Below are 23383 nucleotides of genomic sequence, written 5' to 3'. Positions count from 1 at the left end.
TATATGTTGTCAATCACTCTAATATCTATTTAAACTTTTCATCAAGCAAAATCAACAAACCTGGTTGGGTTTCTGCCGTTACAGGGTCAGTAGGATCTGATGGCTTCCCAACTCCAGCTTTATTTGCTGCTCGTACACGGAACACATAACTGGTGCCTTTTTTGAGGCCACTTATCTAAAGACATCAATATAGAGAAATCACCTATGAAAATGTTTACTATGCGCCACTTGCAGATGATGCAGAATTAATTAAAGCCACTTGAGTCTATAAATAAGTATAATAATAGGGCTTACTTAGGTTATCAGACAATTTCTACAATCCTAATCAAAATTCATGCTTTTCCTACTTGTAGGTTTATTCTCCACTGGGCTGGAATAGGAATTTACAATTAAACTGGACATCACTGGAAAGAACTGTAGAACTACAGAAATATAGAACTACAGATACCACAAGCATTATACATATATATTTATTTTAAAATCAAACATTAATTTAACCAGTAACAAGATTGATCCAAGAAAAAACTACAATGGTGACTACTTTAATGTGATCATTAAGATGTTTGTTTTTTATATTATTAATTACTACTATACTTAGTTATCATTTTTCCTTGATAAAGGTAAACAAAAATGAAGAAAAAAAAAGATGAGTAGAAAACTCATTGTCCTAAATATTTATTTCTTCAACAACCATTGCCATGATATCTAATTTGCCCATTTCTTGAATAACATTTCTGGTTTTGATATAGTAGATCAAAAATTTTCCAAGTCTAACTGTAATAATTTAACTTTTATGGAAAGGCCAAATAAATTTAAACCCCAAAAGAATACAAAATAAAATATTAGTATAAGTATGTACATAAGTACAGATTTTTTTAATCTACATCAGTATACCTTTAAAAATTTGTTTGTAATAGGTTTTTCATTCACACTCTTCCAACAATCATCTGATTGTTTTGTTGGTTTCACATCAACATAAAAACCAGTTACAGGACTTCGGCCAACATAAATTGGTGGTTTCCATAATAAAACTATGGAGTCTTTCCTAACTTCATTACATGACAAATCATGGGGTGGTCCTGAAAATTAGGAAAAACAACAATACATAGAAAACTATAGTAATTATTATTAGTGTATAGACAAAACAGTTATTATACAGAAAAAATGTAACTGAATCGATTTTAATTGTGTGCTTGGAAGATTTCTGGAAAAAGGGGGCAGTAGGAAATAGATGGAAAGGAAGAAAATATTAATTTTAATAATAGGCTTTGAGGATTTGGAATTTATACAAAAGTGATTAGGACCAAGGATTGCCCACCCAAGTTCCAGTGTCAAATTTTTCTAATCAATTCAGAAAGTGACTAGCAAAGAATTTACTAATACAATCAGCAGTCCCTCCCTTCCTTCCTTTCTTCCTCCCTTCCTTCATCTGAAGCTCCACTCCTGATTCTAACCTGGAACAGCAATGGTCCATTCTTCACATTTAAAGGATTGGGTAGCAGGAGAAAGTACACCAAGCCCAGCTATGTTAGCTGCAGCCACTTGAAATTGGTATGTCATGTTCTCCTTCAAATCATTTATCTGCCACATAATTGGAACAATACAACATGTTAATACATTGTCCTATAATGGAGTAAACAAAAGTAAAAACAATTTTTATTGTTTTAAAAATAAATATTGCTGAAATGTTAAATAGTTTAAATCAGGGACCCCCAATCCTGGTCCGTGAACTGGCACCAGGCCGCAGCATGCCAGAAACTGGGCCATGCAAAGAAGCGAAGCCCCATCACGGGATGCAGGTAGCACACGAACCACACCCCCTCTGGTCCACGGAAAAACCTCTCTCAACAGAATCAGTCCCTGATGCCCAAAAGGTTGGGGGCTGCTGATTCTACTGACGTAGAAAAAATAATAATGCTTAAGATCCTATGTTCTTTTTTATTAATGTTTGTATATGTGTATGTATGTGTATGTACAAAATTATATAGCACTGATGTATATATCCAATAATATATTAACCTTGAAAATTACTGGAAGTCTCAATTTTGTTTTATTATTCAATGTGTCTGTCTGTCTATCTCTCTGTCTCTATCTATCTATCTATCTATCTATCTATCTATCTATCTATCTATCTATCTACTAGCCTCATAGTCAAAACCAATACTGCTTTTTGAAAATTACAGATCTTAGAACACGACAATTGTAAGAACAACTACTTGACAAGAAGTGACATATTTTTGGGAAAAAAATAGTAGATTACATTAGCACTGTATTTGAAAATCATGAATAATAAGAAAAGACCTTATTAACCAAGCTGATAAGCCAATAGTGATCAAAATGGTCCTTTATATCTGGAGAAAAAAATTCAAGACTAAGAATAGATATCTTTGATAATACAAAACCTTTTAAAGGACAATTATTTTAGTTAATGAATCTAAATATTATGGATATAATTAAAACATTACTCACATGATAAAACAATCCAGTTATAGGTTTGGATTCTAACATAAATCAACTTGATATTAATAAAAGGAAAATTTTAAGCTGGGGCTGGTGACACTGTGGAATACCCCATATTAGGTAGCAGTCACAAGTCTAGAAACATAAAACTCTCTTACCCTATATGCCCTTTCACTAATGGCTTTAATGTTAGCTTCCTTCCATTCTCCATGTACTCCACCAATCACTTCCCGGTAATTCACATAATAGCCGGTGATCTCAGCTCCACCAATAACTTTTGGCTGTTTCCATCCAAGAACCATTGAATCACGAACACTTTCAAGGACTGTGATGTCATATGGTGGAGATGGCGGTGCTGTTTTATGATGAATAATTTAGTATTAGGATAGAAATATTCAGTTATCCAATCAAACTTTTGTATAGAGTCATTTATAATTTATCCTGGAGTTTCCTTCCTTCAAACAAAAATCATGTAACTAATTGAAACACATTTCCAATAAGAAATATAGGCTTCTCTAAACTCCATATTCTGTAAGTAAAAATATTAAGATAGGTTATTTAAAAAGTAATATATTATGGAGTGAATATTGTAGAGCAAAATGATTTTAGCTCTATTTCACAATAATGACATTTTTTAAAAAAATAGATAAACTAGTGGAATGTGGGTATGTGTGTATGTGTATATAATGTGTGTGTGTGTGTGTGTGTGTGTGTATACAAATACTCTTTTGTTGAATCCAAGCATATTGTTTCACAGATGTTTTGTCTTCTTTTCCTCTTTTTCCCACTCTTAATTTTTAGTATTCATAATGCTCTAATATCACATCTCCATTACACCTACCTTGCACACAGTAAATGTCCATCACAGCAATCCAACTCACATACAAATGAAAATATTTGAAGCTATATTTTTGAAGACAGCAAGGAGAAAAAAAATAAATCTCTATCCACCTCCATTGACATCTAATATGCCTTCTCTTTCCTTGCAATGCCTTCCTGATCTTGAAAGTGCATGAAAATGCCATAGGCCATCATATCTTGGATGTAGTTTGCTCAGAATCCTGTTTTCCAGTTGTTGAATCTTTTTGCAAAAATGCTTTCTTATTTTTTTAACTAGAAAAGAGAATTACCTGAAGAATCACAGTAATATCTATGAAAAAGAGTTGCTTAGGAAAACATTAGTGAAAGAATTTTTTTTAAAAAAACAAACAGTGCCATCTAGAGCAAAGGTTTTTCAGCACATGCCAGACTAACACATGGATCATTTTTTTTAGCCATTCCTCTCTGCTTCTCCGTGACATTTGCAAAATAAGTCCATTATTTTTTCACTAACTTTCTAAATACTTTTAATATACATCATTTATTTAGGTTTTAAGTATGGTTTCTAGCTATAGTACTGGAAGCTGCATATAACCTGGTAAATTAAAAACAGAAACGTTTTTTAATACAAATCTAATCAAGAACACTGCTTTTGGGTTTATCTTTCCATAAAAAGTAACATCAAATAAATAGGCTGAGTCACTTCATATACAGTATATGAATATTTCAAATTCTTTTGGTAATAGAAACTGAACCAGCTAGAGAAAAAATATTAAATGTTCATAAATCACTTCCATAGAATTACTTAAATTTGTGTAATTTGTTTCTATTCTCTCGTACATTTACTCATTGGCTAAATAGTTACATTATTGGGAAACTTTCACTTACTTTTTATTTATATATTGTTGTGTATTATCTTGTGGCTTGTATTCTTTTATAAACAGTAAACTGATAATTTAGATTAAATTTACTTTTGGTATGTTCCATGTATATAATTATACCAGGATAGTTCCAGTCACCATGGCCATTGGTAAAATATTATGGTAGTTAGACCTCTAAACAGCAGCAACCTTAAAAGATGAGGTGTACAAAATATTTTGTCAATCTCTTTAATAATTTATTCCTGATTATGACCGGTTCATAACCATTGCTAGATAGTGACTGTCTTCAGTCCATCCAAATTTAAACATTTTGGACTTATTTCTTTCTGAATATGAAAGTTAGTTATAACTGGGAGTTCTTCTCCTTAGATATTCTTTTACAATGTTTTGGGCAATGTACTGATGATTTGAGATATGCAAATATGCAATGTATTCAATATTTCTTCAAAGAATATTTACCGTGTTTTTCAGCTAAAAAGTTATCAGTGCACTGTACGTTTCTAACAGAAAATGACTGATATTATATTAATTAATAATTATATGTGTAATTTTATTTTATTTTCTGTTATGAAGAATTGGAAGAAATTAAAAATTCTTAGAAATTTTGGTAGTACTACAAAATAAGGCCATAAGAACTGAATGTTTAAATGGCACTAAATGTTACCATGGTATTTTAGATACGATATATATTATCTCTTAATAATAACATAGTAAACATTAATCTAACCAAATTAGCAAATAAATGCAACATGCAAGCTTGAGGTTAGATGCAACATATAAATGTGTCATAGCCTCGGTTACCTCTTTATATGTAATGAGCTTTGATGGAAGCTGAGCATTTATTAGATGGAGATGATCCAAATGTAGCATTGGCAAAGATGTCTATTTGCAACTTGGATGATCACAGATTATAACTGTTTGAAATGAAGGAGCTAATAAGGTGAAATCACTGCATATGATCAAAGCTCACCTATATTGTATTTCTTTTGAATTTTCTTCAGTGTTGAACGATCCCCAGGAACAGACTTACGTGGGTGCTTGGTAGTTGCCTTTTGTGATGAAGGAGTAGGAACTGTATCACTCACTTTCCTGTCTGATGGACTCCTCTGCTTATCAGAGCTACTGGGCATTTTTTGCCTATTGGGTTTAGCATTGCAATTTAACAAAGCATCTGTGTCAAAGATAGGCTGGGAGGACTCATGCATGCCTTCCCAGTTGACAGTGCGGTCTGTTAGTCCATCAGTTTTATCCCTTAGTCCAGGACAGACACCATGAAGCAATCCTCCCCCTATAATTGCCAGAAAATAACAAAGACATTTGAAATTAGAGTTCATTCCCAATTCTCCGTTATTGAACAAAATGAAGAAATGGAGACAAAGCAGGACAACGAAGGGACATTAAAGCATTAGCTACAGACAACATGTGATATGGCTGGATTCTATGAATTTTAATCTAAGATAGTTAATGCAGTTAATATTTCTATGAATGGTCCACCAAAAGACCTTCCATTATCTTCAAAAAAAGTTCTATAGTTTTTGGAATGGAGGATTAGTTATATGATCTATTTAAGCAGCCTCAGAATTATGAATCATTGAGTAGATGTTTAAAATTGAGTCAAACTAAATATAAAATTATTGGTATATTAATTATTTTAATTTGTTAAGCAACATGCAAGATCATGAATATATGAGAATAGTTAACAAGGAAGTAAATTGGATTAATATGAGAATAGTTAACAACGAAGTAAATTGGATTAATGGATTAATCAACTTAATCTCCCAAGTGATAGCATGTTAGAAATTAGATAAGTACTACATTATGGGATCAGTTTGCCAGATGATTTCCAAGTAATAAGACGATGAACATACTTTTTATACAGAGTTACAAGGAACACACCCAAAGATGTCTGAGATGGTGAAGGTGAGCAGTCTACAAGTGCTTATGCTTGGATGACTATGAAATGATGGAAGTGAAATATTAAACATTACCAATGCATATTCAATGTGGAATACTGAAGTTAATCTAGATATAATTATAATGTTGATTTGAATTTTTGCTATTGGAACAGTGCATTGCTTACCAATTGCTGCCTTGACTTCAATGGCTTCTGATTCCTTTGAATACCCACTTAATCCAGCTGCGTTAACAGCTCTGACACGGAAAATGTAGTGATCTCCAGTTGTAAGTCCATGACAAGTGAATCTTAAGTAAATCAATGTTTAAATTAAATTAAATTAAATTAATTAAAACACTGCTATACAGCGTTTCATTCTTTACACAAACAATTTCTTATACGAAATAAAGCACAAGGTTCTTAAGTAATATGGTAGGATTACAAAGAATATAAAAATGGCACAGTCCATTTCAAAATTACTTAATAATTTTTTTTTTTATCTTCCTTGTCTCTTCTTCATCAAGGGGACAGGGGATAGTAGGACTACAATCAAGGATCTTGATTGCCCGAATGCCTAAATTTATGGAGGGGCAATGAACAAATCCTTGCTCATGCCTCTTATATAACACAATATACATATATAGAAACACCTGAACAGTAATCCTTTAAAAGTTCACAAAAATCTCACCACAAAATGCCAAACGGGTCAATAATTTGAATGATTTTACTTGTTTACGTGAACTTAAGCACAATGCTCTTAAAATAATTTACTCTGAAATGGGCCTACTTATGATACAGTACTTTACAAATAATATATATGTTGTTTTGGTTGCAATAACATATATTATTTTATTGTTCATGATTTGTTATGGTTAAAATGCTGACATAATGGTACAAATCATTAGTGTGATATTGAGAAAAAGTGCTCTCTTGTGGGTCCTGGAATTAGCATATTTGAGGCTTCATATGCATTGCAAGAATTTAGGGCATATACAAGATTTAAGAGCAGTTCTTCAGTATATAAACAGAATTTATATGCGGTTGTTAAATTATTTAAATTATTTGTGTTGATATATGCAAGACTAATAGAATGCAGGGAATAAAAAAATGGGATATCCAATACATCGGTGCCAAGAAAAAAAATTGGCAACCATAAGTCACATAGTTTTACAAAATTACAACTCAACAAAATATTTCATTTATGCCACTTTTCAGGAGGGATCCAGTTACTGAACATTCATGTACCAGTAATATTTTTCCTTTTTTGCCCCTTTTCAAATATTATTTCGGAAATGATACTTAATTGTACAATCTATTACCTTGTGCCTTTCACAGGATTATTGTTGCATGGCACCCAATCACGAGACCCTACTTTACTTGCTTCTATGTAGTATCCCACCAATTCCTTTGCATCTTCAGATTCTGTCCAAGTGACAACTACTGACGTATCTGTATTTCGGGTGGGTATAATGTTGCTTGGTGGGCTAGGAATATCTAGAGGGAAAGATAAACCATTAGAGCATAGCATTCCTACTTTAATTGCAGTATATTTTATTTGTTTCTTTGTTTGCATTTAGAACTCTAATGGCATACCATTTAAAGGAAACATTACAAAATATAATGTATGATATGAAATATACATGAATAACATCCAGCTGGACAGCAGATATTATTTAAAAATACCCTTCTAACAGGTGGATCATAACCACTCAGAGGAACAATCAGTTTTCAAGGACTTCTAGAACAGCCTTAGGCACCATATGATCTCATTCCATGAAGGAAGGCACCATGACAGAGAAAGCATGCTGCCAGATCTTGAAAGATTACAATGTTTAATCAAGGGAACCCTGAGTACCAGCTTTATAAGGTAGGCAGAAACCCTGATAATTGAACAGTCTCTCTAATAGCACTGGAGTAGCAACATGTAAGCCAACAATCAACATTATATTGGAGTGTCCTTCACTGTGTACTTACCAAGTCTGTCACCAACCACAGTGGCTTCAGTGGCCTCAGAGGGCTCACCAATTCCAGTTGAATTACAACAGCGAACACGGAATTGATAGGATTTCCCTTCAGCTAAGTCAAAAAGTGCGAAGCGAGGAGACTTTACTGGGATCTCAGTATTCACTCTTTGCCAATTTTCTGTTCCTGCAACACACTAAAATAAAAATTTCAGGATTGGAAAAGACCAGTCTCTTTAGCCGAAAATCACAGACTTTTCTCTAATATGAGCAAACAACCTCCCCTTTAAATAATGCTTAATGAAGTTCATTATTAATCTGGAGCATGACCAATAATAGCTTAATTCTACTATGCATTTTTAGTTGTACATACCCAGAGCAGTTATTTTTTAAAAATAGAATATATAAGAAAATGATGGGAATTTAAAACATCCCTCTTTTGATCACTTTTACATTAGCTGGCAAAGAACAGGGTGTTACTCCAAAATATTCTGATGAGTTTTAATCTTTCTTTTCAAGTAACTCCATCTGTTTTCCAGCATTTCTGTCACAATCTAAAGTAAAATCTGAATGTGCAAGACTTTAGCATTTTCCACAAATCCAATAGGATGAGATCAGTTTTCAAAGTGTCAACAATGCTCATATCACATACAAAATCTTAAATAATGCTCAGAATGTAGACAATCCATATTCCCTGTTTAGTTGATTAATTGACCAAATGTTCTAGAATGCTGTAATCTGAAGGATCTAAAAAGTTCAACTTTTATTATGCCCAGATCTAGCCATCTACTCATTACTATGACATTTTAATTTTTAAAATTCTTCCTTGATTTGGTTAAATCAGGATTTCTCTGAGCATTTTAGATAGAGGCAAAAGGATGTCCACAGTATTATTTTCAGACTTTGTATTGTGACTCAAACTTACTGTGGATGATTCTGCTGTCTTTGAAATTTCTATTATATTTCAAATTATGCCCTTTGATGAACAAATCATACCCCAACCCCCCAAATGCTCTTCTTGTTCTTGTATTAGAGTTGGTCACATTGGATCACATTATCCTGGTTTTCTCCCTTATATCAAGCTTCTGTTTTGCCTGCACTAGCAATATTCTTGGGGACCTAAGACGTTCTTTCACAATGGTGTTGGAGGATTGGGAAAGAGTTGCTGTGAGAATATAAAATCAAGACAAATCCCATATAATCAGAGCAAGAAAAGTTATTGAATCGTTAGGAATGGCTTTGAAGGTACCAAGCAAGTTTAAAAATATAGATTTGTAAGTTTTCTTTCTTTCAACATTCTTAATATTCAATCCAATCAGTACTTCAACAGTTAGAGAACTAGTTAGTTCCCCAAGTATCACTTCTTCCTGTCCACCCACCCACCTATCCATCCACCCACCCACCCACCCACCCACCCATCCGTCGTCCATCCATCCATCCATCCATCCATCCATCCATCCATCCAATTTTCGTTAAATGAAACTGAAGAAAGAAAAAAGGACAACTTCTCTTTCTCTGCTTATTTCTTTATCAGTATTACTTATTCAATTATTTCATATATATATTTATAGCTCTTTTTCTAACTTTATTGTAAATACTACATTAAACACAGAGAGAAAGACATACATATTTAGCAGGATAGCTCCAAAGTCTTAAAATTTTAAGTTTTTAAAGTACTAATACTGTTGAGATACTCTCTCTCTCTGTGTGTGTGTGTGTGTGTATGTGTGTGTGTGTGTTTGATGTTAAATTAAATAGTTTGAAATGAAAATGTATAATAGTTTGAAATGAAAATATATCAGTCTAATAGCTTGGCACCATCATCTTGGTTTTTACCTTTTCAACAAAGTACATGACGCCTTCATGGCCTCGTTCATATGGAGGTTTCCAGCTAAGTACTATATAGTTCTTAGTCGCCTCTGTAACACGGAGGTCTAATGGAGGTCCAGGAACAATACCTTCTGCATGAAGAAGAGCAAAAAGAAAAAAAAGAAGCAGCAGAAGAAGTTTATTCCCTTTTTTCTCCAATAAGAGTTCCTCTGTATGCTGTATCTGCACTGATCTAGCTCTGGTGCTGTATTCTTGAGCAGTTAAGAACTGGCTCAGGTGTGATGCAGCTCCAATTGCCACACTTCCACTTTGCTATCATGGTACTGGAATTTCTTGGAGCTTGAGGTAGACCATTTCCCACTTTCAGGGATTTTGCATCATCCTTGCACTCCGCCCTTGAAATCAGAGATCTTTAGCACATTTTACACACAACCAAACTAAAACTTAATCCTAGTATTTTAAACAGTTTTGTAATCCTTATAGGAAAACTACTGAGCTTGATTTCTCTGCTTATGTAAGCAACATAAAGTCTTATCTAGCATCTGTAATTACTCTTTCTCTCCTTATACATAAAGATATGTTCTATGCTACAATTTACAACTATAACCACACCTGGGGAGGAAGCTCTTGGCTGCTAAAACTATAGCATCATATATAGCATTATAGATTTCAATGAGAATTTAAATCCAGGAATGATGTTTTGATGCTCAAATGAGTTTACCTTCAGACCAAAAGCTCAAATTGTAGTTATTATTGCCAAATAAATGACTATAGCATGAACTGAAGATACAGGGCTACAACTGAAAAGTAGTAATTATTTTTCTATTTTCTACATGAGACATTTTTTTTCCTCTAGAAGCTTCTATCAATGTCTAACTGAACTGCAATATTTCCACTCTTCTATCAGTGAGATAGAGAAAACACAGATTGGCTCATGACGATTTCTGCCTATCTTCTGCAGTCATGCTAATTTCAAATGCTTTGAGAGGCTTATGTTATCACTGAACAAGAGAAAGCAAATGAGCCTGCAGAACTATTGAATGCCTTTATGTAGGCAATCAACCCGAGACTAGAAAATTTCAGTTTCAGAAATGTATTTTCTTAAAGAAGATAAAAGTAAATAAGCATTTTCTATCCAACACAGCACATCTACTAATGTGGCTGGGAACAGTATATTTTAAAATGTAAAAGTAATAATTTGATATGTGCAAAACTTGGTATTCCAGAAACAACATTTCTGAGAACTTTGGAACATTGTTTTTATCTTTCAAACCAAACCAATTTGATCATTCTGGGAGTGCATGATGACTTTCTGAAGGATAATCCTCTGAACCAGAAATGATTTGTTGCAGTCCAGATGCAGTCCAGAACATGTCCACAATATCACAAATCATCTTTGGAACAGTCAGATTGACCCACAAGGGAAACAGAATAAGAATGATTTAAACGTTTTAGACTGTTCTGAGTAAGATTTTGCACATCTTTTCTCACAGTTATTTTAAACAGCATAGTCACATTCCCTGATGAAACTACAATCCATATATAAAGTTTTATATGAGAAGCCAAGACAAAAAGAGTGTGTGAATTGCACTGTAGATATGATCTCAAAATAAATTATTAATTTCTATATAGAAGAATTTGTGTTACCGGAAGGTTCCTCTTCAGTGACAATAATCTGTCCAGTCCAAGGAGCAGAAGGATGACCTAAACATATTAACAGTGATTAGTTGAGTTAAGCATTACTCCTTATTTGCACTATTATTTAACTTTCCTTATTGTAACCACTAACCTTAATATTAATATTTCAGTCTGGAAAACAGAAAGTGTTAAGGCAATAAAGTCAGATCTTTACTCGCTTCCTTGACTCAGTTCCTACCTGCTATACATACATATCTTAATAACACATAATAGTTGGAGTAGAGACATTAGTTATCTCCTTCCATCACTTACATCATGTTTTCCAAAACCGGTCTTTTCCAAATGTATTAGACTGCAGCTTCCATTGACTTCACTTATTTGGGCCATCTTCCTTCCCACAGAAAGAATGCCCTAATACACTATTTCAGTGCAAATTTATTTTATTTTATTCAATTCAATAATCAATTTCTATAGCCACCATCCTGATCCAAATTTTAAAACCACAAAAAAACAAAAAACAGTAACAAATTATACATATAGGCAACAAAAAGTATCATGATAATTACATAAAATGAGCATTCACAGACTTTTCTAACCTTGTGATGTCCCCATGTGCTAGACTAGAACTATCACAACCACCACTGCTCATGAGTGCTGGAGATCTATAGACCAATGCGTCTGGTAAGCATCAAGTTGGGAAACATTCACACAGCAGCTTTGCACTGGTTCTGAATTGCCCTGCTTACTGTTTCTTGTAAAGATATTTTCACAAAAGAGGCTTCATCTTAATGCATGCTGAGATAGACTGAAACTTGATCAAGGTGACCAAGCAGAAAGATGTGTCATTCATCAGTAAATAGAACCATAACTGCTTTGTGAACATTTTTTATCACATGGCAGGGAGTCCTTGGAAGGCTGACTACTTCTTGGACTCCAAATGGCCCATGATAGGATTCAGTCCTCCTATACAAATATGGGGTTCTGTACCTCTGCTTTCACTGCTGGAGAGTTCATATCTTTGACTGCTGACTATTTTCTTGTTATGTTTGTTTCTGTTTCATCAGGGGGACATCAGCCTCACAGAACACTTCTACTTTATTGATCTCCTTGCCAAGTTAGATGAGAAAAGTAGAGATAGGGGAACAAAGAACTAAAGGGAAGATTAATTCTCAAGGGAAAATTATAGCACAGAATTTCTTCGTGGAGAGGATTCTGGTTATGGTTACTATACTGGGTATTTCAGATAATGATACATAAGCCATGGTTGCAAAGAAATGTTATAAAAAGATACAAAGGTGTTTTGTTCAGCAAATCTTATTTTGATTAATGAAGGTTTTGTTTATTATTGTTTCCTCTTAGTCTCCATTCATATTGTCTAAAAATTAAAATTTCAAACATCTTGTTGACATACATTAGGAAGGCTCTTACTTTTAAGTCTGGCCCTATCAGCAGGATCTAATGCTGCCACAGGTTCTGAGATGCGGGACGGAATGCTGATACCAACATTATTCACAGCCCGGACACGGAATATATATGAATGCCCTTCAATTAATCCTGTGACAGGGAAGCGAGCAAACTTCACTGGTGTTTCATTGCACTGGGACCAGTGAGTGGTACCAACTTCACATCTGGGGGGGGGGGAAAGCAAAAAAGGCAAAATGACAAGAAAATAATAAATACATCTCAGTTCTTTCCAATATTTGTTCATGTTTGCTTTAATGCACTTGTTTGTTTCCTCTTCCCCAAAATTGCCCAAAGGCATAGGAATCCAGTAACTATTTTAATGGTTACTGAGTGTAGACTTATTGTCCCTTCATAAAGAAAAATGAAATAAATACATTTCAAAGATCTTTGTAAATTGAATACATTGGAAAAGATACAGTCCTTATGAATCCTTCTGGAGATTCCACAGGCCTATAAACACCTATGTCTGCTAGGATGTTGGATTGTAAAGGTCCTCATCAATTTTTAATCAGGCTTATTTAGATGAGCTCAGTCTACTCATTTTACTTGGGCTTCTTTTCATGCTCATTCTAAACATGAAGGACTGTGTCAATGTATTGACCTGATCCCTGCATATCACCACACAGCTTCTTCTCAGCACATTTAGTTTTAAGTACATAAAAATAATGTTCTATTTCAGACATTATGTTCAATGTTTAAGTTTACAGCTCAAAGTAAGGTTTTTCAAACTGCAATCTGGCACCCCAGAGGATGGTCACAGCCTCTTTTAAAATTTGATGAGACTTACACAGACAAAGTGACAGCATTGTCAACACTCACTCCAGATTTTGTTTCTATTTTGCCCGTGCAAAATAGATTGGCCAGCTGTGACACTACAGAGTTTGAAAATTCCTATGATAGATAGATTAAAATCTAAGTACCGTATTAAAACTAAATGATGTGTTTATTTTTCTAGCTTTACTCTCAATTAAATCATTAGTTTTTTTCATAGATAAGAGGTGTCACTAAAGGTATCATTTTACATGGCCACAATACAACAAAGTTTGAAGGTTACTGGGACATTAAGTAATGTGATATTAGATGAAATTCCACAATATAATCAGTGAAACAGAGAGAAAAAGATATTAAAATATTTAAGTGTATATATGTAGCATTATGATTACATGTATTATCAGTATAGTAAGTCATATTCTGGAGTATGTGTTAATTTGAGGAAATAACAAATCCAAAACTCCTTAATTCAAGTCTTCCTTACAGTCTTATTGCCAAAGAGATTACTTATTCCAGTCAATCATGAATACTAACTTATCAATGAAATATCCTAAAATAGGATGTCCACCATCAACAGCTGGTTGTTTCCAAGAGATGATGACATAATCTTTGTTAGCATCCAAACACTTCACATCTAAGGGAGAACCAGGGACTCCTGCTATATCAGCTTCAGCATCTACATGGAAGGAGACATGCATTTAAGAATATGTCTGTTAGCAAAATAAGTTCTATTACCTTATTAGTATAGTTTTAATTTTTCACTAATTTATCTATAACTGATGTCATAATAAAAACACAATCTCATTAATAATGAAGAAACTATTTTTGATTACGCACTCCCTCCTTCAGTGCATCCATCCAATCACACAGTATCCTTGTAAATTCACTAGATTGCTAACTAGTAACATCTATTATTAAAATTTAGAATATCAATATTGCAAGCCTAAAATTATTTGACTTTCATACAAAATTGATTATAAGATTAGAAAGAAGAAACTGTTGCTGATTAGCTCAAAATGTTTGTTATACAATGTAGGATTTGGCTTAAGCTGATTGCTTAATACTGAAGCCATACACACGCACAAAAACATGAAGAAAAACAGATAAGTAAATCATATTTTATAAAAATTAAAATACCCCCAAAAAGTTAAAAAGAAAGAAAAAGAAGAAAAGAAATCTGAGTTTTTAAGTTCCCCTAAGCCTCCTTAGAAGCCAGGCTGCAATTGTATTTGCCAGGCTGCATGATGTATTGTATGTATGGGACTCATTCTTGCTTAAATTTGGTTAGTCTTCTGTTGTATATTTGTTTGTGTGTGTGTATCGTACACGCACACATACATACACACACAGTTAGTTTTCCATTGCTACATGGAATAAAATTCCATTTCTCCATGTCTGTTCCTAATCAAATATTGTTGGAATTTTAACTCTTCCGTTCCATGTTATTTGTGAAATTACAAATAACTATCTCTTGGGAATGTTCTATGTTTGTAATGACATCTATTTTTGATCATGTTGTACAAGAGGAGTGTTATTTCCCAGGACCTGCTGACCTGGCGCCATTCTGGGCTTGATCAGAGTCAAGAATTTGAAGAGTTACAGAGTTGGCATTACTCTCTTCAGCTGCTTTCAACAGCTGACATTGTGATATGGAGGCGCTGCATGGACCAGTGAAATGTGATCATCCAACACTTGTGCCACAGAAATTCCAGAACTTGTTAAAAGTACCAACTCTCTAGGGAAATGCACTATCTGTACAAAAATCTAAAAACAACCTGATTGAAAAAAGCAGCATGAATATCTATAGTTAACAAAGTACAGATGTATGTATGAATATAAATGTAGAACTAGATAAAGTGATGTTTATAGGATTACAAGTCTTCATTTAAAATAAAATCTGTGATTGGCCTTCATAAGAATACATTCCATAATGAGCAAAGTGTGGTGGGCTTCATTAATAAGTCTGTTTAGGTATTATACATTAAGTATATACATTCCTTTAATTTTTATTCTTTAACTCCAAATATTTTATTTATATTTATGTATTAGTTGGAAATGTAGTCGTCTTTCTTCTAGAGGCAAAATGTGGGCTGATAGCATTCAATGCTATTTAATTTTGTCTCTGTCAATGAGATAGGGAGGGTTCAATGAGTCACATAAATTAACAAGTGGGCTTCTGTAACTGAGGATGGACATGAATATGGGTCTTTGCAATCCTAATATAACATCATAACCACTGTATCACATTGGTTGAATTTCAGCTTTAATAAAGCCCAAAAGAATGATGTACAGGATTAAATGGGATATGACACAAGACAAAGGTAAACAATTTGGTTCCCTTCAGAAATTTGGGATCGAGGGCTATATTTACAAGGGAGGCGAGAATCAGGTTGCCCACCTTTGTCATAATATATCTTTAATAAGATTTTGTGGCAACATTTTGACTGGTACAAGCATCTATTGTAAGGAAGGAATTTCCTGTATTAAATGATACTTTAATCATAATTAAAATATAATTATAATTAATCGTAATCAGAGCTATAAATCATAATCATATTAATTGTGTTTGTTACAGAATATCACTGAAGCCCCACTGTCATTGACACCACTTGCATCACTGTCTTTAGCATTAATATGGTACATCTTACCTTGAACAAAAACATAAGCACTGTACTCCTCATAATAGTCTCCCATTGTCACACGAAGGGTATAAAGGCCTTCATCTTCTTTATTAGCATGAATCAAGGTCAATGAGGCTCTTTCTCCACTCCAATGCATCTGAACCCATTTTGATGGAGAAATCAAAACTCCTAAAAATAAAAAAAAATGTCCTGAGCAGATTCTACTCACAATGGAATTATTCATGTTTAAATAAATTTCCTTTGCCAAGGCAACACCCAATAGTCCTTTCACAATGATACATTTGAAGCCACCTTTTTCAAAACACTACACAAAATTGTATGTCTTTTTAGTTTTCTTTCCAACCTTACATACCGTATATGGAAAAGCTCAATCAATAATGTGTTTGCTCAGGAGAACGAAAATAATCTACCATTTCCTCATATATGATATTAAAAATGCATATTTTCTTCATATATGAGTATTAATTGCTTTAATAATTGTGGCTTGGCTTTAGGAAATTAATTAATTTCACTCTCAAGTCTTCATATTGTTTTCATCCTCAAGGCAAAGAAAAGCTATTTCCAGTTACACTCAATTTATTAAAATTGATTGGCTGTTAAATCTTGTTTCAAGTCAGAAAAATATCCTCAAGTGCACCCATGAACACAGTGTAGATTAGAGAGTCAGGAGAGACCATAAGGTATATAATAGTGCTAACCATTCTATATTTTAAGTACCTGCCAGTTGAGAGGCTACTCTCCCACTCTGTCAACGGTCCTCAATTTCAACAAGAATACAGGAGAGGCTTTCACTAACTAGTTAACATACTAACTAGTTAACATGATATAGGTAGCTTTTTCTGTTATACAGTGCAAACAATTTATTACAGCCTTTAATGAAGAAAAATACTTCTTAATCTGAATAATCAATAGTTTTATAGTTTATTGTGCTATGATAGCTTATAAGTAAATCATAGTTAAATATCCTCGCTTATTGTAGTATGTAATTCAGCCAAGAATAAAGATAACATTAGTAAAGGTAGTTTTCAGTTTATGTCCATTTGTTCAGTGATCATTCAAAATTACAGTGGTGCTGAAAAAATAAATAAATCTACAGCCAGTCTTTGAAATTCTGGCCATCACAGAGTACCCCTGTCGTCATGAGATTGCAATCTGGGTGCTCAGATGCCTGGCTTTTACTGCCACGGCTTGCTTTCTATTGATCCACTTTTCCCCCTACAACTTCAAACATAGAAATATCCTCGGTCAGACGTCATCTAATTGAAACAAAGAACAAGTTTATCTTTTAGTGCATGCTTACCATTCCTGTACCACTGGATTTCTGGGTGAAAACGCTTAATATCAGGATGAATGACCACTGTGCAGCCCAGACTCATTGTATCACTTTCTCTTCCAAAAGAAACATCAAATGCATCTACAAAATGTATTTCAAACCTGGAAGCATAGCCATATGGACTAACACCAATACCAACTGTAAGAAGAAAAACTATGTTTATTTCTTTGTTAAAGGAGGATTATTTAAAGTCAGATTCTAAGCCCTGTTTTCTTCTTCTGAAAAGATAATTTTTCAGATCTCCAACAGTGGCAGCAATTTTAAAGAGATGCATGCTAATCTGGGAAGTATATAATATAAGTAAAAGTTGGTCAGTTTTTTTTTACCATAAGATCAAAGTTCCCAGTTAAAAATATATGCTTAAAATTCTTTTCACCATTCTTTTCATTATATTATTTAAGTAATCTAGTTATATTTCATTGTTCTATAAATACTTTATGTTAGTTATCTTTTGATCATGATTTACATGAAAGTGGATTTTTTTTCTGTAGGCTGGATGTTACAAGTCCGGGTTATATAACTATGCTAAAAATGGATTTGGCACTGAGTTAATCCAAGCTGTGTGTTATTAGTTTAAGAATTGTATTGTCAAATTCAAACAATGGTCCTTTGGTTAGAACATTAACCAGTGAGAAATTATACTGTTGCTTCTGTTGTTGTCTTTATTCTGAAATCACCTGAATAATAATTTTAGGGAACCAGATAATTTCTGTGAAAGCAATACTGGCAAAATAGATTCTATGACTTCAAAAGGCTGCATTTTATACTTTTTGCCTTGGCCATTTTTCTTTCTGTTATGCCTAAATGTCATGTGAATTCTGATTTCCACAATAACAGATGTACTCTAGAACCCTAATGACAATAAATTGTTGTTTCCCAGTGTCAGTCTGTGTTTTGTTCACCAAATAACAAAGTAATTCTTATGAAGGGCAGTTAAAGTCATGGACTAATGAAAACTAGATAAAACAGTGAACTCAGCAGGACTACCAGATCTGGGCAGCAAAGAATATGAATATAGAGCAGTGGTTCTCAACCTTTCTAATGCCGTGACCCCATAATACAGTTCTCCATGTTGTGGTGACCCCCAACCACTTATACATCACCGGGTGCCAGGGGCGTGGCCAAAGAAAAGGGGAAAAAAATGGCGGACAGCCTTGTTTGGCGACCCCTGTGAAATGGTCGTTCGACCCCAAATGGGGTCCCGACCCACAGGTTGAGAACCACTGATATAGAGGGTTTTGCACCTCTTTGCTACCATCTAGTGGTCAACTGGAAAGTACAGGCTGCAACTTTTAGAACTCTAGTCTTTTAAATAGGCAGGGATACCGATATATATCAAATTTTGTGATGCTGTGATCCTCTAAAATAATGATTTAATTGTAGAACATGGATGACAGAAAAAAACCTAAATATTAGAACTGCATAGTATCAACATGACATGGCTTTTTGCCAGATACTTTATTATATATTAATATATGTGATACCTAACTTAATAAGATAAAGTGCTTAAAATTTTCAAATTAAATTCTACCACATGTATTATCAAAGCCAATAGGCAGAACTAGGCAATATTCTTTGCCTCCAAACTGCATCTGATATTGTAGTATAAGATAAATCATTATAAAATATTAATTCTTTCAAAAAAGAATACATTTTTTTACATAATTTTCTCAAAACACCATATAGAACAGTGGTTCTCAACCTGTGGGTCAGGACCCCATTTGGGGTCGAACGACCATTTCACGGGGGTCGCCAAACAACGCAGTCCGCCATTTTTCCCCCTTTTCCTTAGCTGTGCTACTCCCTTTTATTCTATTGGCTTTTGAAAGCCAATAGAATAGACTCTCTTGAATAGAGTCTAATTCTATTGGCTTTCAAAAGCCAATAGGAATTGTCCAGGCTGTCTCTGCCCTGCTGAGCCCGCCAAAAGTCCCATTCTGCAAACGGTGCTGCACCAGTTGAGTAGTCCTCGACTTACGACCGGTTGAGTAGTACTCGACTTACAACCGGTTGGGGGTCGCGGCATTAAAAAGGTTGAGAACCACTGATATAGAACAAAAACACTATATAGAACATTAAAATTATACTAATATATTACATTTCTGAATGACCTGCTATAGTTTTATTGAAATATATTGAAGTATATATATTGAAGTATATCAAAAACTTACAGCTTAGGGGGAGTGTGACAGTTCCAGCATGGAAAAAACTTTCATCAAACTCTCCTTGTTTATATCCTAGAGTAAAAAAAAAAAGCAAAATTTCTATTGTGATTTATCTGAAGGCTGTAAGACAAAATTTTAGCAAGCAGCATAAAAACAAATGCTATGGAATAAATATTTGAACAAACCTACTTTTTACTACTACGGAAGCATAAGCTGAAAGTTCTCCTTTGACATTCATGGCAGAAGCACGATACTGAGCAGTGTCATCAAAGTCACATCTGTGAAGAATGAAGGATTTAGGAATAATGTCAATGTCACAAAAAAGAATAATGCAATATTTAAAAATATTTTGCAATATTTTTTTAAAAATTGATACTCTGGTCCCTTCCACACATGATGGCTGTGCTGCTTTTAGATTGTTATCATTTTGGCATGTCCCCATGTACACGAATCTTCCAATGGGCTTTGAAAGGAAATGCTGTGAAGATAGTGTTTCTTCATAAAAACTGGAATGGGCAGTCTCCCATTAGTGGAAATGCCCGTCTTGTTCTTCCTTTTGGACTACCAGCTGTCTGAAGGAAATGAAAGTGAGAGTCTTCATGGATCGGTAAGAGCAAAGGCAGTCGCTGTGTGGAAGGGGCCTTCTTAGTTAGGCAAATTTTACTCAGATTTTTTAACATGTTCCCTGGCCTCCAAAATTTTTCAATTCAACTAGATGAAAATGTTAGCATAAGAGAAAAAGGTTATATTGCATGGTAGAATTCAGAGTGGGTGAGTATGATTAAGCTTCATGATGATTTTAAAAGCAGATGTGATATAGCACAGGGATTTTTTAAAAAATAAATTAAAGGAGCTTGTTGTTATTTTACCCCATTATCCAATATCTCCAGCTTCCAAATTTACTCCACTTTTCAATATCATTGGGATATAAATATTTCACCTTCATTTATTATTTTCTATGTCTTGTCTAATGTGTTAATGCCAGTAGCTAATTTGATTGTTCACTTTCACTTATTTATTTATTTACTCAATCTCTATACCACCCATCACAAACAAGTGACTTTGGGAGGCAAACAATCATAAAATGCTACACTATATAAATATTTCCCTACATCTCAAAGGAATCCTGGTTCTTAAAATATGAAAACAAATAGCTTTTATTCTTCCAAATTCACCCATATTTTACCAATATGATGCTCTTCCACTAGACAATAATTTAGTTTCTCTGTTAAAGTCAATTATTGCACAGTATTTTTAAAACTCTGTTTAGTAAAGGATAGATGTCAAATAGAATAGTTTGAATTAGGAGCAGGATGGGAATAGGAATACGCAATGTAGTTAGAAAGATAGGAAAAGGGGAAATATTACACATGAAACTAATTATTGAAGGATTCAACAAAAAGGAAAAATAAAAGAAGCAATTGTTAAAGGGTTTGGGGGTTTGGTTTGGCTTTTGTTTGGTTCTTTCAACCTTACCTCAGGTTCTCAATATTTCCTCTTGGGAACAAATCTCTCCACAAAAGCAGTTTCTTGTGGACCCCTTTTTCTTCATGGAACAATTTGACTCAATTTATACAAAAGGATTGCCTTTTGCCAATGAAGAAATAGGATAATGTGCTACATAGCACCAGGATCTTATGTCCTATGCAGTTATACTGTAATCTTAATTCTTAATAATATTTTGATTGTATTAAGACCTTAAATCTGATTAGCTCTATTTAGGAGATCAGCTTAAGCATGGCCATAAGACTAAGCTAGTGTTTATGGAAGATGAATGTTAATTCACTTCAGCTGATATTTTGTACATCACTTGAGTTGGAAGTGAATCTTTATGACAAGCAGTGAGGTTTTCTCACACTTTATGGGCAAAGAAATGAGCGAAGGTATCAATCATCAGAGTGGCTTGAATTCAAGTCAGGATAACCTCAGCTGAACCATTTGCAGAATAAAGTGATATTCCAGCAGCAAGTGCTAAGCATCATGAAAAGACAGCAAACTGTTAGTCATTTAATTTGTTTCTAATATATTTTTATTGCTAGATATTAGGTGAAGGAATTGTGACATGTTTTGTTTCATATGCCAAAATAACTTGTGTGAATACTGACATTATCCAAGGTATTATCTGGCACCGCAACCAGAAAAAATATCTTAAGTCAGACTGACACATACAAGTGGAAGATGCTTCCATTGAATAATGGATGTGGTCATAATTGTTTACTACTTTTTATCTTCCATGACTTTTAGCCCTTCTACTAAGTAGCACATCATTCTGTGTGGGTCTCTGGATTTCTGTAATTGAGAGAAGCTGCAGTATTTTAGGTTCAAGTTAATAGTTGTCGAAATAATACAGAAGATGCCACAATGTTACATTTCATTTTGTATACATTAGCTTCTTACAGATAATCCCACTAGGGCCATTTTTTTTAAAGAAAAGGCAGTTTGCATTGCAGAGTTTTTCTAAAAAGTAAAACCTTCATCTTTACACCAAAAGAAAAAAGTCATGGGCAATGAATTCCAGTTGTACACAGAATTACATTAATGGAATAGTGTTGGAATGAAAAAAATATAAATCAGATAAAGCCCAGGACTAAAGAACTATTTCTTTTAAGAATGTAAACAGAGGCATGTTTTGTCTGAAAGTCATCTTTAGCCTTGCTGTTAGTATTTATTAAGTGCTTAAAATTATATTCTAGTTAATAGAATAGTTAGAAAATAAATAGAATAGTTAGAAAATAAAATTATTATTTTCTAATGGCTTTCAGAGTAGGATTAGAATCCATCATGAAGATAATACCAAAAATAAATGTAATTTAACAGACTCATTTGCTAATAATGTTCTTATAGAAATTGCTGACAGGTAATGGTGATGTGTTTTCAAAGTATTATGTTATTTAATTGTTTGAATATATTCTAGCATTATTTGTGGATATTTAGTTGAAAATTTAGATATAAAGGGGGGATCTAGGTGTCATATGCTAACATAATTATCTGGAAAACAGTTAATCTATAAATAATAGTTTCAGTTAAAACAATATTCAATATTTCAGCAAGGAAACATTACTTCTTAATGATCTTTGATCACATTCCTTATAATGTAATAACATTGTACAAGAGCGAATGGAACGTATCAATCAAAAACTAAGGTTCATTCATAAAGTTGTACCTGTTGAAAATCTACATTGTGATATATCCAGTCATTACTTGGGCATCAAAAAAACTTTGCTAACGAGTTTTGAGTTTAACTCCATGGCTTATTGCCAGTTAAATGGCTGTGATTATAAAATATCTCAGACAGGGTAATAATGAAGTCCATGATTACTTTTGCAAGATTTCAGTGTAAATATCAACATTTCCAGAAGAACAAGACTGGTATACTCTAGCATCACGTTTAGGAACACCTTGACAACATGGATAGACTGTTGAGTACCAGGACAGCAAGTGTACCATTATATTTTTCTGAAAACACAAGGTTTAGAAACATAACTCAGAACCTGGTAAAGGCTAAATGAAGCAACTGACAGGGAT

At 33.7% G+C, this 23383-nt stretch overlaps 1 protein-coding gene across 3 annotated transcripts in view; it reads right to left on the bottom strand.

The window, feature by feature from the left end:
• Positions 1-23383, bottom strand: part of MYOM1 (myomesin 1) — a 71408-nt gene that overhangs the window by 24015 nt on the left and 24010 nt on the right. For 2 of the 3 annotated variants that reach the window (XM_039351024.1, XM_039351026.1), the window contains exons 7-22: positions 20048-20136; positions 19865-19930; positions 17661-17831; positions 16367-16528; positions 14253-14394; positions 12912-13111; positions 11493-11549; positions 9852-9976; positions 8029-8212; positions 7374-7548; positions 6241-6362; positions 5131-5448; positions 2619-2815; positions 1455-1581; positions 895-1079; positions 61-175 (exon numbers count right to left, since the gene is read on the bottom strand). In XM_039351024.1, the coding sequence (XP_039206958.1) occupies positions 61-175; positions 895-1079; positions 1455-1581; positions 2619-2815; positions 5131-5448; positions 6241-6362; positions 7374-7548; positions 8029-8212; positions 9852-9976; positions 11493-11549; positions 12912-13111; positions 14253-14394; positions 16367-16528; positions 17661-17831; positions 19865-19930; positions 20048-20136 (2435 nt within the window). The remainder of the gene's footprint in view (positions 1-60; positions 176-894; positions 1080-1454; positions 1582-2618; positions 2816-5130; positions 5449-6240; positions 6363-7373; positions 7549-8028; positions 8213-9851; positions 9977-11492; positions 11550-12911; positions 13112-14252; positions 14395-16366; positions 16529-17660; positions 17832-19864; positions 19931-20047; positions 20137-23383) is intronic. The other variant, XM_039351027.1, reaches the window with a different exon arrangement.

Source organism: Crotalus tigris, unplaced genomic scaffold (genome assembly GCF_016545835.1).
Source record: "Crotalus tigris isolate CLP2741 ecotype Arizona unplaced genomic scaffold, ASM1654583v1 scf7180000018368.3068619, whole genome shotgun sequence".
NCBI classification, from domain to species: Eukaryota; Metazoa; Chordata; class Lepidosauria; order Squamata; family Viperidae; genus Crotalus; species Crotalus tigris.
The sequence above is the reverse complement of the archived record's forward strand: the minus strand, read 5'-3'. Positions and strand labels throughout refer to the sequence as shown.